The 19,810-nt window shown below is 42.8% G+C and overlaps 1 protein-coding gene across 3 annotated transcripts in view; it reads right to left on the minus strand.

Annotated features, from left to right (window-relative positions):
* Nucleotides 1-19,810, minus strand: part of LGR4 (leucine rich repeat containing G protein-coupled receptor 4) — a 106,863-nt gene that overhangs the window by 31,968 nt on the left and 55,085 nt on the right. For all 3 annotated transcript variants that reach the window (XM_055549170.1, XM_055549169.1, XM_055549171.1), the window contains exon 2: nt 17,141-17,212. In XM_055549170.1, coding sequence (XP_055405145.1) covers nt 17,141-17,212 — 72 coding nt within the window. The remainder of the gene's footprint in view (nt 1-17,140; nt 17,213-19,810) is intronic.

Below are 19,810 nucleotides of genomic sequence, written 5' to 3' on the forward strand. Positions count from 1 at the left end.
AGGTGGCAAGAATACACAGAAAAACTGTACAAAAAAGAGCTTCACGACCCAGATAATCATGATGGTGTGATCACTCACCTAGAGCCAGACATTCTGGAATGTGAAGTCAAGTGGACCTTAGAAAGCATCACTACGAACAAAGCTAGTGGAGGTGATGGAATTCTAGTTGAGCTATTTCAAATCCTGAAAGATGATGCTGTGATAGTCCTGCACTGAATACGCCAGCAAATTTGGAAAACTCAGCAGTGGCCACAGGACTGGAAAAGGTCAGTTTTCATTCCAGTCCCAAAGAAAGGCAATGCCAAAGAATGCTCAAACTACCACACAATTGCACTCATCTTAGTAAAGTAATGCTCAAAATTCTCTAAGCCAGGCTTCAGCAGTACGTGAACTGTGAACTTCCAGATGTTCAAACTGGTTTTAGAAAAGGCAGAGGAACCAGAGATCAAATTGCCAACATCCTCTGAATCATGAAAAAGGAATAGAGTTCCAGAAAAACATCTACTTCTACTTTACTGACTATGCCAAAGCCTTTGACTGTGGATCACAATAAACTGTGGAAAATTCTTCAAGAGATGGGAATACCAGACCACCTGACCTGCCTCTTGAGAAACCTGTATGCAAGTCAGGAAGCAACTGTTAGAAATGGACATGGAACAACAGACTGGTTCCAAATAGGAAAAGGAGGACTCAAGGCTCTATATTGTCACCACCTGTGTAACTTCCCTCAAAAACTTCAGTTCTTACCATAAACATGCTTTGTGTGGTCATTAAACAGGCTGTCTTCTACTCATTGTTTCTAGCACGTTAGTCTTATAGGCCAAATAAAAAAGCTTCTAAGAACAGGTCTTGAATTTCACAATTCTGTCGCCACCCACAAGTGTGTCAACCCAATAGTCAGAAACTGCATTCTCAGCATTTCCTCCCTGAAAACAGATAGCATCCCAGAGCCTACCTTAGTGCAGGCTTAGGACAAGCCCTCTCAGGGGACTTTCTATACCCCAGACTCACGAATTACATTCAACTGATAATCCTCAGAGCTCGAAGGCAGTGTTCAAAAGGTCACACTTTATAAGATCAAATTGGATCATAAGGAATAGAAGGGAGAACAGATTCCATTGTCCCCAGGGTGGCAAGTGACTATTATCTGAAAGATCAGCTTTAAAAAGCTGAGTCCACCAAAAAACAAACACTGTAAACAGACCAAGGCTGTCACAGAATTTTATCTCTAATACTGGTTTTGAATGTTCCCCTATCTATGGGCTTTCCTTGAGGAGTTCAGTCTATTGTATTGAAAAGAGGGGTTTTACAAAGCGTGATTACCTTTACTTGTCAACAGAAAAGAGTGCTGAACCACAATAGCCAAAATATTTGCTTCCCTTTCCCAAGGATCTGCCTCTTTATAAACCCTGGGAAAACTAAAGGAGCCTAACCTCCAAAAGCAGGCTACTCACACCACTCTGATTACTTGGTTCCTTACAAGAGTAAACAGATCAAGTGGAGCCTTCGGGAATGCATCTACCCATGTTTACCAAGCAGCTGGGTTAATGAATAATAAACACAGCAGCTTAATAAAGCCTCTGCAGCTTCAGCAACTGTTCCCTCCCAAGTCTCTTTACACGTTGCTTATTTTATGAGCCATAGTATTTATTCCCCCTAGTATCTCTTATAGTAGACACTATGGATGCTTCATGTCCAAAAACTCACCCCCAGGAGAGACCAAAGTGGATAAAGAATGGGGTGAGGGACAAAGTCCCAAACCCTGGAAGGAAAAGCCTACTGCGTCAGGTGCCCACAGTAATTGCAGGCACTGAGGTAGGTGGTTTACATTCTTGTCTTTCAATCTTCTCCGGACAGGGGCCCTACTTCTCTGGGTCCCTGAGAGGTTAGGTGACTTGGCAGAAGTCACACAGCGGGTAAGCAGAGGGGCCAGCATTCCAGTTCTCACGGAGCTGGCTCCAAGGCTTATCTGTGTCCTTCGGCAATTCGATGCCTCTGGTGTGTCACCAAAGGTTGGGAAATAATTCCCAGAAGGTGAAACACAGTGGACCTGGGTGAGTTAATAGCCTTGGTTGAGGATCAACAGCTCTCAGCAGAGCAGAGCTCACAGCAGGGACTGAGGCATCAGGAGCTCAGAACTGCAATTATGGAGGAATTTCCAACAGACCAACGGGGCATCCTCCCCACAGTCAGAGATGAGCAGCAGCAAAGTGGGGTAAGATGGGATCCCTGGGTGGCTAAGAGTGGCAGGCAGCAAGGCCTAAACTCACTCTGACTCTTTAGGATACAAAGCACTCTCCACTGTGCTTTTCCTCAGGCAGTAAAGAATCCGCCTGCAATGCAGGAGATACAGAAGACGTGGATTCGACCCCTGGGTCAGGAAGATTCCTTGGAGGAGGAAATGGCAACTTATTTCAGTAATCTTGCCTGGAAAACCTCATGGACAGAGGAGCCCAGCAGGCTACAGTCCAAAGGGTTGCAAAGAGACACAACCGAGCGACTAAGCACACCACAAGCGGAGGACCAAGAGATGGTTGATCTTGAGGAAATATTTGCCACCCACGGCCCTCTGCTAGCAAAGGCCAGTTCCTTCCCTTTCGTGGTCTGCATTGGTCTGTGCCACACCCAACAGTTTTCTCTGTAACTCACTTCATGAGGACCTACTGGCTGGCTCCATAAAATTTTTAATTAGATAAATGATGATACTTGTATCTTTTACTATTATTGTGATGATTATGAAGCACTAATGGCACCCCACTCCAGTACTCTTGCCTGGAGAATCCCACGGGCGGAGGAGCCTGGTGGGCTGTAGTCCATGGGGTCGCTAAGAGTCGGACACGACTGAGCGACTTCACTTTCACTGTTCACTTTCATGCATTGGAGAAGGAAATGGCAACCCACTCCAGTGTTCTTGCCTGGAGAATCCCAGGGACGGGGGAGCCTGGTGGGCTGCCGTCTATGGAGTCGCGCAGAGTCGGACACGACTAAAGTGACTTAGTAGTAGTAGTAGTAAAGGGAAAAAAAAAAAACACCTCATTACAGCGAGAACAGAAGAGTGAAATGAAAAGTGGTACCATTTTCTGCTGCTAATAGTGGGCGGTCCCAGACATTACCAACCCTCCTCCCCTCGTCTGCACCCCCTTCCCCCCACCACAGCTCATCAGTCTCCACAACCCATAGAGAACCCCGTGGAAGGTCTCAATCCATCCATTCTTACTTTCCCTGCTTTGCCACCCGAGTCTAGACTCTCATTTTCTTCCTCCTGGATTACTGCCATGAACCTCCATGAGATTCTTGCCTCAAACCACTTCATTGTAATACTGGGAGATCTAAATCTTAAAAAGCACAACTGAGCATTTCCCCAAATGCTTCCCCCCACTACAACTGAATCAGCTAGACCTTCAGTATGATCCTCTCCTTTCTCACCTTATTCCTGAATGTTCCTTGTATCCTACGTTTTAGCAACACCCTGCTTTCCCACCTCAGATCCTCTGATCATGGCAATGCCTTCATATGAAATACCCCCTCTCCAGTCTCTGCCAGCTGAAAACCTTATTCATCATCACTGCAAGCTGGATGTTACCATCAGTGTGGAACTACTACGATATTCCCTTTCCTGGATTCCACAGATTATTTTAGACAAAGCTCTCACTGGGTGCATTTTACTTTGCCTCTGGTTATTATTAAGTTGGTGTATCTCCTTCAACTGTATTTAGGTGCCTTATGGACAGGACTAGGTCATATTCATTTTGGATCCTCTTGTGTGAGACCTTCGATGAAACAGACACTTGGTGTTTGCTCTAATGCCTCAACTAAGCCCCAATATAAGACCAGATTCAAGAAAAAGGTAACACTGCTACTTTAGGTATGGGAGAAAGCTGACCCATGATCTTGACTTTTCTGCACGTTCTCTCCTTTTGTTTCATTGCTACTCCCCGACTCCCCTCCAGTCTCCTAACAGGACAGAACTACTTGGCTTGATCTGAAAGTGCTACAGTCACAGTGTTCTTTCTTAACATGTTCTGGTGGTATATTTTCTTAAGCAAAAGGGGTGGACCTTGAATATGAGAACACCAGTCTCCTGATCAACAGTGTTATCTCCACACAGGCTGGGGTTGTGCACACGATCACACAGAATTAAAACGAGTCTAGCAGGACTTCCAACGGGGACACGGTCTACCTCAAGGCAACTCCTATTTATTCTGCTTGTTACAACAGTCCCAGAAGCAGAGACTGAGAGGAGAGAGACAGAGAGAGAGTGGAGGAGAGGGAAACAGCAATCCATTAGCCTTCCGCACTCCCATCGGACTTGGAACTGTTCCAGGAAACAGGATACAAGTGGCTCAGCGAATAATGTCTTTCTGAGTCTGTTTTGGGTGCATTTATTATTCATAAGGACCAAGGATTCACGTTAGGGGCTCCTTCTAGGGGAGGCTAGAGTTTGCAATTATATTCTTGATTCTTAATGCACATGCTACATGATATTTTCTATCTGCCAACCCTCCCAGAAGTAGGAAAGCTGGACTGGCCCTGGTTAAATGGACACTGATCCACGGTCATCCATGACAGAGGGTTCATACCTTCATGAGATGTGCTGAATTAGACTGGGATTTCTTCACTTGGGAAGTGGTTTAAAAGAAACACGAGAGGCGGGTGTGAACTAGAGGGTACGCCAATTGGTGTTATGTCTCTGAGAAGTGCCTGGATTTAGGTTTCTTCTTGTCTGGGACAGAAATGTCATTGTGGCCATTTGGCTGGAATTCCAGCCGGGAAACAGTAGGGTAAGGACTGCACTATCCACACTCACTAGACACATGGACTGAGCTGGGGGAGGGCGGAGAAGGGGTCAGAAGCTTCCAGCAGCTGTTGTGAGGAGCCATGGGGAGGAGTGAGAAGAGGGAGGCAGACCAACTGCAGCAGGAAGGCCCAGGCCTGAGCACACTCTGCACGCAGACAATAGCCAGCCTGGCCCGTGGCAATTTCTCTGTCACCTGGTGGACAGGTCCCGGCCGGAGGTTACAGAGCCACAGTCTCCCAGCCACTCGTGTGCCTCCTGCTCCTCTGCAGAGGTGGCCACCAGATGGTCTGACCTTGTGGCAAGTCCTGAGAGAAAACAACTGTGAGCACCACCCTTCCCTTCAGGGGGGCCCCACTGATCTAATCCCCTGCGGCCACGGCTCCTTGCCTCCCTCAACATTTCTTTCCACAGCTACGTGTCCCTACCCGATAGAGCCGCATTCAAAGCCACACACGTGACCTCTCGCAGATGGGACCCAAACACCTCCAGGCTGCCCCTCCTGCGATGCCATTAAATTCTCTCAAGTGGGTGGATCTGCATGGCGTCACGCTTCGTGCCAAGTACAACAGACGCAACCACCAGCCCATGACTCTGCCCTCGGAGATGGTGTTTCCAGTTCAACACTGAACTGGGCAAGGAAGGCCACGGGACAGCATCCAACAGGAGGTGAGCAACCGTCTCCTATTAAATATAATTGGACATCAGCAAGACCCAAAATGTATGCAACAATTTTGAAAGAAAAAAAAAAAACTTATAATGCATACCTCTAATAAGTTCTTAATCATCTATTTATTTTTATCTTAAGGCCCTACTATGGGCTCAGAACTCTGCTGGCTCCTGTGAAAAATTAAGAACTCAAGAGGTGGGTGGGGTTGGGGGGGCGGGGCGCGCGGGTGGTAGAGACTTGCTTTTGTTAAAAAAAAAAAAAGACAAAACATTGGCAATCTAGTGATTACGACTCCAGTGGTGGGAGCTCGGGCTCAATCCCTGGTTGGGGAACTAAGATCTCATGCTGAGCAGGGTGGCCAAATATTAAAAAAAAAAAAAAGAAACAGACTGTTCCCTGTTAGGGATATTTGGTATCAGTACATCTTAACAAAAACTAACATTTGTGTAACAGTTTACATTGTCATTACCCTACTATGTCGCAGTGGGCCTGCTCTTATTTTTTTTTAACAGATGAGAAAAGTGAGCCTCTGTTTCCTCTGTGCTTTGTCTAAATTCCTACAGCATTGCTAAAGAATGTAAATCTTAGACATTGTATAAGGTAATCAAAATAAAATAATGGAAATTCTAGAAACAGAACCATGTTGCTTTGTGTTATTTTCTACAAGTGACTTTCAAAGGACCAAAGTGGCTCTTTTCCTAGCGAATACAGAAGGCCAGCAATTGACTAGCATCCTTGATAGGTCTCCTTGGACATGCTTCCTACCAAGGCTAAACAAACTATCTGATACAGTAGAGCAGAGAGTCCTGAACCCACTAATAATGTTTTACCCTATTTCTTCTCATACCAGGGAAGTTTAATTTTATACTTTCATACAACTTTCATGGAAGTATATATAAAAATTAAATGTTTTATAAACATGCCTGTACTAAGAACTCTCATTATGGAAATTCCCAAGGTTTTTACTGTAGTCTTCCTTCACAGAGAAGGGGAAAACTTTTTCATATACATATATATATATGTAAAATATTACGTATTTGTGTTTAAATGCACAAAAAGAAAAGCAGCAATGCTTAATCAAAAATAAGCTTGTCCTTGCCAAAACTCAGGCTATAGCCCCTTTAGAACTCCACCATATACTAAAAGAGCTTTATTCAATTCAAAGAAACTTAAGTTATCCCGGCACCCACGACCCTTTTGTATATGCCACTTCCTTGTATAGTCAGTAACCCATAGAAGGCTTTATTTTATAGGCAAATCAATTAAAACCCTGGCAGCAGTTACAATTTCCTGAGCAAAGTTTATCCTGACAACCCAGTCATTTATCTTCTGGCACTAAACACACAAAATATCCACCCATATGAGGAAACATGATACAGAGTAAGAAAAAAATTTACTGCTAACATAACCAATAAATACTGACCTTCTACTATAAGCCAAGTACCACAGGTAGGGCAAAGTAAGTACTGAATTTTGCCAAGACATTTCTCATTTCTTTTAAATAAGGATAATTCATTAAACATAAACCTTCAATGGAATGCAGTTTTTATATAGGCTGATAAGGTTTATTACTTCAATAAACTCAAAATAAGAAGAGATCCTTTGCCTTAACCCCTCCCTCAACTTCAGATTCTAAAATGTGGTCACTGTCACCAAAGGTCATGTGCAGCAGAACAGTGACAGTAGGCGCTGCACTTGGAGGAGAGTCTGTGGAATCGAACAGACAGGTGTGGACTGACTCACCTGGACACGAAATAACAAGGCATTCAATCTAGTGCTAAGTGGGGAGCAGCAGAGAAGGGGCAAGAGGAATCTGGATAAGGAAGACCAGGGAAGGCTTTTTAATAGCAGAAGGGGCTCAAAACAGACTAGATAAAATGAGTAAGATGTGACTAGGAGAGAGAGGAACCATGGCACACACTGTTGGTTGCCTACCAAATACCAGCCCTGCCTTCCTGGCAGAGCTTAGGTTTGTTCAAATGTGACTCATCTCCATGAGTAAATTCTTATTGGTCTTAACCAATCATGCTGAGAAAAGAAAGTACATACATATACTAAGAGAAGAGTTGAGAAGTGTAAACAACAAAATGTTAACCATAGGTATTTCCTACGGTAAGATACAGGTCATTGTTTTTCCTCCCTTCTCCTTATCTTCCTATGCATCCAGATTTTTAAAAATTGAGTACCCATTAATTTTAGGATTATTTCCTTACAAAGCCAAGTACATCGATGATACAAGTACTTTTAGCATGTCTAACATAATCTTTGATGTATACATAAAAGCCAACGGGGCAAATGATGAGCAAATTAGCAAATTCTGAATTAAAATTCTACTACAGAATAAATCATGGCTTGACTAAGAGTGGACAATACATGAAAGAAATGACTTTGCGTATTTCCTTACTGGAAAATTCAATCACGCTCGTAGAATATTAAAGACATTTTCACTTACTTGTAGACAGGATTACTTTTAGTCAAAGAACAAATAATTAGCTTTGATTAAAATAGGTAACGGAGAAGGCGATGGCACTCCACTCCAGTACTCTTGCCTGGAAAATCCTGTGGACGGAGGAGCCTGGTAGGCTGCAGTCCATGGGGTCAGTCAGAGTCGGACAGGACTGAGCTACTTCACTTTCACTTTTCACCTTCATGCATTGGAGAAGGAAAAGGCAACCCACTCCAGTATTCTTGCCTGGAGAATCCCAGGGACAGGGGAGCCTGGTGGGCTGCCGTCTGTGGGGTCGCACAGAGTCGGACACGACTGAAGCGACTTAGCAGCAGCAGCAAAATAGGTAAATGCGCCAGCAAATTGTGGTTTCATTAGCCTCTCTACACTTTCTGAATTCCATGTCAAACACTGTAACAATGAACTGTTGATTCTCCGGCTGGATTTCCCCTAGCTGCTTATGAAATACTAATTTAAACCCCAATTCTGAGTATATCACATGTTCTATCGCCTCTACTTCTAAGCTGCTAAGCACTGAAGGACAAAGGTTCAGACCCTGTTGGTTCCACTATCAGTTCTTTGGGAGGCTTCTTCCTCACTCCAGGTGGTCCTAGTGGGGATAAGCGGAGGGCCCAGGATGGACCACACCAACCCAAAGAGGAGAGTGACTGGTTCAAGGACAGGCAGATGGGACAGGTCTGGCCAACTAAAGTCCTCTGGGGATTTTGCTGCTGAAAGCAAAAAGGAAGATTTTACATGCTCATCTCGGATCTCAAGATGCAAAGACTTACGTGAGGCTGTTGAAGGTTATTTTACCCATTATATGGAGACAGGCTAAATACCACAGGAAAGAACAAAATCAAAAACACTAACATAGAGACAACTGAAGCTGAGAAATGGAAAGCATGAGAAAACTCTCACAACTGTGAAACCCCAAGATTCAGGACCATCTGAAGCCAACTCCATCTCTAGACTTCCTAGATCTACCTGAAACAATAAATCCTCTACGATACCTCAGTTGGGGTTCTGTCTCTTACACCCTGTGGACTCCTGTCAGGTAATAGACATATTTCAAACATCATCTTCTCTCTCCAAACCAGAAACTACCTACTAGCAGTCCCCAAATGCCTGCTTTAAGATGAACTTCTTTACCCCAAAGGCACTCTCACAACTCTCAGTAGAGAGGACTCTTAAAAAAAAAAAAAAATTAAATGCAAGGCCTTTTGTTATGATCTGGCTGTAGGCACCTTTCTCCAGCATGTCAATGTTGAGCCTTCATTTCTTGTGAAAAACCTCCCCTCCCACAGCTCCCAGAGCACGGTTCTGCCCTAGTTATCCTGCTCCCCTGGCACTTGGTCTTCTTCCCACACCCTGATTCAAATGTTTCCCAATGAGTTGTCTTTGGCCCTCTTCCCTTTCCTTCTGCCCTCTCTCCTTTGGCAAGCTCTTTCTACCTAATGTTTCCAGTAATCCCCTCAAAATAAAAGACTCTAAAATCTATACCCATGAAACTCCATTCTAGACTCCCCACCCATCCATCTCAAGTCTTGACTCCACATCTGTATTTCCAGATGTCCCTATGCCTCTCTCACCTAAAATCAAGCTGTATATTCAGAATTGCACGTACTATCTTCTCTTCTGGACCAATTTCTCTTACTGCATGGTCTTTAGTTTTGTCAAAATACTACCATATTCCTGGTAATCTACAAGTGAAGTGCTGGACTGGACTTCCCTGGTGGTCCAGTGGTTAAGACACCTTGCTCCCCAATGCAGGGGGTCGGGTTCAATCCCTAGTCAGGGAACTAGATTCCACAAGCCTCAACTAAGAGTTCGACTGCTGCAACTAAAGATCCCGCCTACTGCAACTACAAAAATAAATAAAATAAAAGTGAAGTGTTATTGACAACAACCCCTGCCATCCCAGTTGAGACGTCCTCTTGAGTCTATTTGCATAACACCTTAGGCCAAGTTTCCTCTTCCCTCTTACTATCTTTCATCTACCTGAGTTCAGAGCCTCATAGCTCTCACCTGGACTACCGCCATTATCATCTTCATCTGTTTCCCTGCACGCACTCAGTCCCAAGCATCCTCCTCCGTGTTATGAGATTACATTGATATGATGGAAGGTCACGTCTGACCAAGTCATTTCCTAGCTCAAAATTCCATAGCCACACAACACCTGACCCTCCTCCACGAGTCTGCCAAGAAATGTCCTCAGCCTGGCCTTCGACTCCTTTGAAGGTTTCCTTCCCAGAATTTCCTTTCAGAAATCCTTTCAAAAATCAAACCAACAGAAATCCTTTCGAAAATCAAACCAAACCCTGCACTCCTTCTTCCTGTCCCAGTCTATTTCCATATCTTTGCTCATCCTCCTTTTTCCACATCTCCTCATGAATAACTCTGCCATCCCTTGAGGCTCTCTCTACAAATGCCAACTCTTTGATGAGGCCTTCCTTAATCTTTTTTGCTAGAAGTTATTTCCCTTCCTTTCTCCTTTGAACTCCCGTAACTCTACTACACCATTCATCTCTCTTGAAGGCAAGAACCTCAGTTGACTTCAACAATGCACACAGCGCTTTACCTAATACCAGTCTGATGAATCAATGAACTGTCTAATGAAGTCTTTCCTTGTCCTTTTCACATCTACACTGTCAGATGTGGGATTGAAATCAGACCCATTACTAACAGGCTATGTGACCTTTGGAAATCAACCTCAAGAAAAATTCAGCTTCCTCGTCACCAAAATGGGAATACATATAGCCCACAGAGTTTTATGAATTCAAACAAAACAATCTTTGCTCTAGGACGACCTGTCTGGTACACAGAAGGTCCAGTAAGTACAGGATCCCTCCCATTTCTCTTCTCACCCTTATAACCGAATCTGAGAGGTCCCCACATCACACACAGGAAATGGTATGAGTTGGAGAGCACCCATACGCCTCTGTGAGATGACTACAGTTTCCAACAGCAAATGTAGGGATCTTCACTACCAACTCATCCTACCAAGGCACTATAAAGTGGAAAAAGAGAATTCCAAGAAAATATTTTGAACTGTCAAATATCACGGTCAAATTTATCAGAAATCACGGGGAAATTATTACAGTTGAAAAAGCTTATCTGAGAAGCCCTCATCAAGGGAGTAAATGTTAAGTGAGTCAAATGTTAGTTTGGAAGCAAAGGAAATTCCTTGTAAATACTGGAAGAGAACCGAGTCTGCTACTTTCTAGAGCTCTAGACAACCCAGTAAGACTATTTGAAACTACTTCTGCATCTCAAATACCAAAGGTGATGGGACATAGTGGACATGGCATTGAACTAGGTAGGTCTAATTCTGGCTCAGATGCATACTAACTGTAGTACTTGGAACTTGTCACTTATCTACTGTTGAGCCTTGATAGTCTCACCTATAAAATGGTATGGCCAGACCAGAAAACTTCATTCTAGGAAGATCTCTTTGTTAATAAGTTTTCTGTTCAGTGACCTTACTAAGGGATCACCCCACTCCAGTACTCTTGCCTGGAAAATCCCATGGATGGAGGAGCCTGGTAGGCTGTAGTCCATGGGATCGCTAAGAGTCGGACACGACTGGGCGACTTCACTTTCACTTTTCACTTTCATGCTTGGAGAAGGAAACGGCAACCCACTCCAGCGTTCTTGCCTGGAGAATCCCAGGGACGGGGGAGCCTGGTGGGCTGCCGTCTATGGGGTCACACAGAGTCAGACACGACTGAAGTGAGTTAGCTTAGCTTAAGGGATATGTTAGGCAGCCAACCATCTTTGACAGTTAGCTTGGGACATACTTGGCATTGTAGATGAGAGTAAACAGGTGTCCTCTTAAGCTTGCTTCCAATCCTATGCCTCTTGAGACAGTATCACAGCTTAGAAATTAAGATGAAATACTTGAATCAGATCGACATGAATTCGGATCCTGGCTCTGCTATTGACTATATGACCTAGTGAGTTTTTCACCTCTCTAAAGCCTCCTTGTCCACATCTATAAATTAGCATGATGATATATAAGAATCTTGTGAGCAGTAAACCAGATTATATGCTCTGAGTTTTTTAGTACATAATAAACTCTCAATAAATTTTGGCTGCCATTATTATTGCTACTGAACCCTAAAATAACTTCCTTTTGCCAGGCTTGACCAATTTTAATTATGCATAGTAACTCAAATAGTGGAGAAGGCAATGGCACCCCACTCCAGTACTCTTGCCTGGAAGGTCCCATGGACGGAAGAGCCTGGTAGGCTGCAGTCCATAGGGTCGCTAAGAGTCAGACACGACTGGGCAACTTCACTTTCACTTTTCACTTTCATGCATTGGACAAAGAAATGGCAACCCACTCTAGTGTTCTTGCCTGGAGAATCCCAGGGACGGGGGAGCCTGGTGGGCTGCCGTCTATGTGGTCGCACAGAGTCGGACACAACTGAAGTGATTTAGCAGCAGCAGTAACTCAAATAGAGACCATAAAACTTAGTTTTAGAAAATCGAAATGGATTAGCAAGACATAGCAACCAGGTGCAACTTGTGGTTCTAAATGTATCCTGAACCACAATTCTACTTTTTTTTTTGCTAAAGAATATTACTGGATTAGCTATCAAATCTGAATAAGAATTACAGACCAAATAATACATAGGAATCTAGATTTCTGTTTGATAACTGCAGTGCAATTATTTAAACAAATATCCTTGTGTTTTTGGAATAAACAATGCACTATTTAAAAGTAAAGGAGAATTCAACGATTGCAACTTACTTTCAAATGGTTCTGAAAAAAAAGTACACACATTTTATATTGTCTGCATGTACATGTGTGTGTGTGTGTGTGTGTGTGTGTGTTCAACTATTGGCTAAAGTATTTATAACTTTTAATTTTAACCCACTCTTTATTCTCCTGTTCAAATTACTTAGTAGTTCTCTTCTGTAAAGTAATATCTCTACTAGGAATTAATTGTCCTACAGACACACCTGCCCAAAAAAACAAGTACTCAGAGAACTAATTTTCACTTTAGCATTGTAAAGAGTTCCAAAGTCCATTTTGAAACAGATAGAACTAGCCTAGTCTTATAGTATGTATTAAACAATAACTGTACAAGTGCCAAAGCTGGCAACAGTTTCCACTGCTGTTGCAACATCTAAGCTCATAGTAACATTCACGGATTTCTCAGTGGGAGCCTATGGAAAGCAGTTGGATACTCCTTCTCCTGTTTCTAATTAAATCAATTTCACAACTCCACATTTCAGCCATTCCCTAAATGGCTACCAATGCCCTGACAGGTCTCAAGGACAGCCAAAATACTATGGCAGCAACGTGTAGTATGGGGGCTTCCCTGGTGGCTCAGGAGTAAAGAATCCATCTGCTAATGCAGGAGACCCAAGAGACCCAGGTTCTATCCCTGGGTTGGGAAGATCCCCTGGAGTAGGAAATGGCAGCCGGCTTCAGTATTCTTGTCTGAAAAATTACATGGACAGAGGAGCCTGGTGGGCTACAGTCCATGGGGTCACAAAGAGTCAGATATGATGGAGTGACTGAGCACACAGCATCACATCAGACACCAACTTTGTGGATGCTAAATTAATATTTTCCAAAAATTCTGCCTTTCCTTTCACATCACTAACAAAAATCTATAAGGGCCCATTCCAAGTCCCATCTCCAAACTAAACAACCTCTCCCCTAAATACTTCAAGAAAGACAGCAATGTTTAATAGGATTAGTGAAATTTACATTACTCATGTCAATGTAGCACTTCATGGTCACAAAGCACTTTTACATAAATAATTCCCTCTTCCCTTTACAATAGTACTGTGAAGAGTCCCATTTTAAAGAGTAGGAAACTGAGATGTGAAAATCAATAGACTATCTCAAGACTACACATTTTATGTAATGAATTTAGGGTTAGATCCTATGTTTTTGGATTCCCAGAGAAAGAGAGGGGGAAAAAAAAAATCAGTGAATGGCATCTAGTCATTCAGGGAAAAAAAATCCTAGTCTCCTCCCTATCACTTACCCTCATACCCAATTCAGCTCCTTCACGATAAAGTCTAAACTCCTTAGCTTTAAAAATCCCTTGGTGATCTGGCCTCATCTCTTCACATTTCTCTACCTTTCAATATTTCACATTTCTCTATTTCAGTTGCAATAACTATCATCTTGTGTCCTAACACTTCTGAAATGTCTACCTCCGTGCCTTTGCACATGCTATAAGGTTCTTCCTGGAGCACCCTGACTACCCATCCTCACCTAGCTAATTCTCATGTGTCCTTCAAGACTCAGCTGAAGCTATTCTGGAAAGCCTTTCCCAAATCCTCCAGTCTCAATAAACAGGTTACTTCAGGCTTCCGCTGACCCTGTGCACACTTGGACAATCTTCACCATGCCACACCAAGTGTTAGCTCCACTCTTCCTCTGGACCCTTGTTGTCCAAATGAACTTTCTGCAGTGATGGAAACTGTCTACATCTGCACTGTCCATCACAAGAGTCACTAGCCACAGGTGGTTACTGAGCACTTGAAAGATGGCTAGCGCCACTAAAAACTGAGCATTTATTTTAGTTTTAATTATGGTAAGTCTAGATTTAAATAACCATCTGTGGCTAGTGGCTATGGTACTGGACAGACTGTCAACTCCAAGGACAAAGACCACACTTAACTTGTCTTGGTATCCCTGACACCCATCATAGGACCCAGCACAGAGCCGGATTTAATGTTTGTCAAAAGAACAAGTGAATGCGTAAACATCTATAAACACTTCTTAAGTTGGGAAATGATTCCACCCAATACTCCCAGCATTCTGAATTATCATATAAAATTCAGCCAAACCAGTCACATCATGTAAAGCGCACCTCATTAACTATTGTGGAAAAAAAAAAAAGCCCTCAGTAAATCACTCATTTCTGTTCCGGGCACTTCAGCTTCACAATCACTCTTAAATGACTTCCAGATGACTTTTGGACAAAGGGTGATGCTGTTTCTGAAATATTACAATACTCCTGGCAGCATCATTTTGGAATGTCAAACTCTGCTACGGTGTTTTGTAAAGAAAAAACACGGGCTTTTTACCCTGATTCTATTAACATGGAAAAGAAATTCCCTCAAATGCCTGTAAGTATACCCAGCATGTGAAAGACTATTCTGAAGGACTCTTTAAAATTAACCATCAGCGCTCCTGACCAAATTCATTTCTGAAATCCTATACAGTATTTGCAGGAGCCATACGGACTTCATAGGATGGGCTTTCTTGCTGCCATAAGCAGAATGTGAAGCGAATAAAACCTCGCTACAAAAGACTAGCAATCAAATCCAATTTGGTTCCAATTAAAACTCTCAGTTGACAGAATTTGTGAGCTTGATATATGCTTGGTCATTTGAGAGTTTTACGAAATCCAAGATGCAAACTTCACAAAGCAGAGATTAACCAGGGTGGACTCCATATCCAGGCGCTCACCGCCAATCCCTCCAAGGGGGCTGGCTGCCAGTCAAAGGCACTGACAACGTGGTGTGCACACGTGGTTCACCAGAGCAAGGAGGCGTCTCCACTTCTCGCCCAGTGCGTCTCGTATCTCTGGGGGCGATCCAACAGCTGAACCCATGCTCATGAATGGCCTTTCACTGCATGATTCCTTCTGTAAAGGGAGACTAATCCTAAAGGCTGAAACTATATGTGAAATGAAAAGAAATAGCTGAGGCATCTTTGAGCTTGATTGGGAGGGTGGGAATTGGGGAGCTTCAAACACACAGCTCACTGCTTTTTCATTCAATGTAAATGTCTAATTAAAAACGAAGAGCTATTTCTTACAAAGGAATTAATTTCATTCAAGGGGGAAAAAAAAACAAACAAACAGGCAAAAATAAAGTAAAACATACATTGAAACCTTGTAACCCATGACAATTGGTATACAAGCTGCTGCTCCCCACACCCCACCCCCACCTTAAGCACTTTTAAAATGATGAAATAAATGCCAGCCAGCATTTACATTATACTCACCCTGCTTCATGCACTGTCCTAAGTATTTAACATCTATTTTAATTCATTCTGTCTTATCTGCACCTTATAGACAAAGAAACTGAATCGAGGGAGGTTAAATAACTTGACCCAGTTCACAAGCTTGGAAGTGGCAAAGAACCTCTGTCCAATTTCTGCTATGGGAACATTACGTTCAATTAAGTAGTGTGGGAAGAAAAACTTCTTAACTTCACTAAATCCTTAACTGCTGTTTCAACAGTGTCAGAAACTGGGAGCACAACCTGCCTGTCTTATTTTCGATTCTGATTCCCCATGTGCAGGGAGCGGCCGACCTAAGATAAGAGAGACAGTCACTGACTTGGATCTAAAACTCAACAGCTGGCTGTAGGGCACAATCCGTAATATGAATTTAGATTCCTTCAGGGCTATAGCTCTTTGATGTTCTTACCATCAAACTGTCACCTTCTTGCCTCTACATATTACATAATCCATTAGCTTAGCTGTTTTTAAAGCCCTCCATTTAACTCAAGTCAACTATGACTTTATTTTTCGTCTGAATTCTTAAAAGCTATTGATCGTTGCCAATTCCTATAAAATCTAAAAGTGCTTATTTTGATGATGAACTTTAAATAGTGTGGAGAGAAAAACAAAATGGAGGTTACAGGTGGAAAGAACTTTTCTCCCATGTAAGCTGTTAAATTGGAAATGCGAGATGACACCGCCAAGTTCAGAAACAGGCTTAACGTTAAAGGTGTTCTCAGAGACCCGAAGGATGTTCCATGTCTTCGCCCCTCTCCCAAAGACCACCTGCCCATGTCCAAGGAAAGTTTTCTGCTGGCTCACATTGAGGTCATCTGCTGCATCATGACCCTGAAATGCTGTGGATTATTCTTTACGGTTCTATTGCCCACACAGCAACTCCTGTGGCAATCATGGTAATTACATAGCAGGCTTGTTATCTTGGGATAGCACTGTAATTAACCTGTGTCACTGCCTCATTCGTGGTCATAACAATTGCAGCAAAAAAGTCCCATGGAAGTAGCATTTTTCATCCTGACTTTCAAAAATAACTTCAGCGATCACATTTCTTAAAAACTCAAGTCTGTTTCCCCCAAAACACATGGTTTCCACTATTCTGAGGCCACTGAACCCAGTTCTCTGAGTGTCCCCTGAGAAACAGCAGACAATCTCTGTTGTGAGAACTTCCAAAGAGAAAAGGAGAAATACTCAAATAAACAAAAAAACAGTTCTCAAAAGAATACTTACAACTCCTCTAGAAAAGGGAAGTTCTTAAATGCATCTTCTGGTAACTGAGTAATGTTATTCATGCTGATATCCCTGGAAAACATAAAGTTAAGAAGATTGTTAATTATGTTATATTATACTTAAAGCACTTAATTCAACAGAAAAATAATTAGGTGATAAAATTTTGTAAAGAAGCAAGAAAAATGAGCATAGAAGACAGACATAGGAATGGTCATAATTTAGCTTCAGAATGCAATGTTAAGAAAACAAAAAAGTTTAATGTTTTATTAAAAACTATACCCCAACATTTATGCTATATCCAGATCCTGGGTTTTTGCCCTTTAAGTATTCTTAGGGAAAAAAATGTCTCCAACTACCCACAGTGAGTGAGCTGGTGTGGCCTTTCAGGGCTCTGGTATTCAAAGTACTGTGTACCTGACAAAAATAAGCAAACGAATACCCAGAACTTGATAAAAGAAATCTACAGCTACGGTGGCTTCTTAAGCCACTGTCAGGGATAATAAAACAGGTCCTAACTGTACCCCAGTCATATTTTCTGTAAAACCTATAAAAGTCCTCCAGGTAATAGTTGTAAGTAGATTTCATTTTTAGCCTATGAATAGATGCAGGCTGCAAACAAGTGCGTACATGACAGGTATGTGGTCCACTTCCACTTAAAGAGACAGCAGCAAGGAGGGTACCACTCGACAACAGAACTCAACAATTAACTAGTTCAAGCAGCTGAAAAAAACACTTTATTAACCATTTTCTTCTTCTCTGACAGCTGTCTTTTGGCCTGGCTTTCTCCTTCCACACTGCTTAATCTGGACAGTGTGATACGCAGGTGAAGGCAGCCTCACTAGGGACAGTCCCTGCAGGTTCTGGGTTGCCCACCTCACCCAGGTCCCCCTGCCTCTTTTGTTGTTGTTGCTGCTGCTTTGTCGCTAAGTCATGTCTGACTCTTTTGCAACCCCGTGGACTGTAGCTTGCCAGGCTCCTCTGTCCATGGGATTCTCCAGGCAAAAATACTGGAGTGGGTTGCCATTTCCTCCTGCAGGGGATCTTCCTGACCCAGGGGTCAATATTGCATCTCCTGCATTGGCAGGTGGATTCTTCACCACTAAGCCACCAAGGAAGCCTGCCCCCGCCTGTTTATCTGCTGTTAAATTCTGTGGTTCAGCCCACAGGTCTCTCCTTTCTATAAAGCATGATAAAAATTCACACATGTGACTTTCCCATGACTGGATCAGACAAATGGGTCTAAGAAAGTGGAAGAGAAATCAAGCACACAGAAACCAGCTGACAATAATACCACTTTCTTTTCCTTACTCTGATCAGGTAAAATTTTCCTTTAAAGGACACTGAGTATCAACATAAGTCAGTCCCTTCTCCCCACCTTCCCTCTCATCAACAGTTAAAAGTGGAATTTGCTTTCCTTCTTCCTAGCCTTTCTCAAGGCATGTTTGGGAAACGTCTTGGCTTGGGAATAATAATAACAATGCAATAGCAAAAACAGCAGTAGCAGCTGACATGTTGCAAATACCGATCAGGGGATAAGACTGCACGTTGATCTCATTCTATGAAGGGGGAAACTGAGGCTTCCTGAGGCAAAATAACCTCCCTGAGGCCACCAGCAAGTGGTATAACAGGACATGTGAGCTCCAGAGCCCAAGATCTTAACTCCAAACTTTGAGTCTTTTAAAACATCATTTGGATCCTGCTACTTAGCTCCAGTGGTAGTCAGGACATAAAGCAAATCCTGAGTCCAATCAAGGTTAAAAAGAGAGGGGGACACTGCCCCCAAGACCTTGGCAAGATAATCAGAGGATCTCAGGAAGAGCGCTTCTGCTTGAAAATAATAATAATAAAACTATAAATAGCTTTAGCTATTGAAGAAACAAAATTCTGAAAATTCTCTGGAGATGAATCCTCTGACCAAAGGGATTCACATGCATTCCAAAGTTGTCTATCATTAAAAGCAACTCAAATTCTACTAAAGATAATTTATAAGAAAATAAAATTAATACACTTTTCTAGGAATTATTATTTTTAAATACAGGCCCTGATACTAATTTAGTTAACTATTATTATCCCTGGGGAAGGGGAGGGGGGAACCTTTTATTTCTCATAAACACTGGAACAACATACTAGAGAAACAGCACCCCAATAGGGGTCAGAAGGAATATTGTTTAATCCTGGGCCTTGGTTTGCTTATCTGTAAAATGGTGGGGGTGGGGAGCTGCACTGATGTACTGAGGCTCTTCCTGGCCTGACATATACTTCCATGATTCACTTTTTTTGGTAGTTTTCATGGAGGTGCTCACCCTCCCTGATGAAAATACATGAGGTTCACGGACCCTGGTGGCTCAGAGGGTAAAGCATCTGCCTGCAATGCAGGAGACCTGAGTTCAATCCCTGGGTCGGGAAGATCACCTGGAGAGGAAATGGCAACCCACTCCAGTACTCTTGCCTGGAAATCCCATGGATGGAGGAGCCTGGTAGGCTACAGCCCACAGGGTGGCAAAGAGTCAGACAGGACTTCACTTTCACTTTCACCTGATGGAAAAGGCAGCTTTCTGAAAACTGACCATAAAGCAACATTTAAAGACTCCTGGTTTGTCATTATAAAACAACTGAACCACTTCCACTGGAAACACATTTCAGTTCAGTCACTCAGTCGTGTCCGGCTCT

The sequence above is a fragment of the Bubalus kerabau genome, chromosome 15 (assembly GCF_029407905.1).
Source record: "Bubalus kerabau isolate K-KA32 ecotype Philippines breed swamp buffalo chromosome 15, PCC_UOA_SB_1v2, whole genome shotgun sequence".
Lineage (NCBI taxonomy): Eukaryota > Metazoa > Chordata > Mammalia > Artiodactyla > Bovidae > Bubalus > Bubalus kerabau.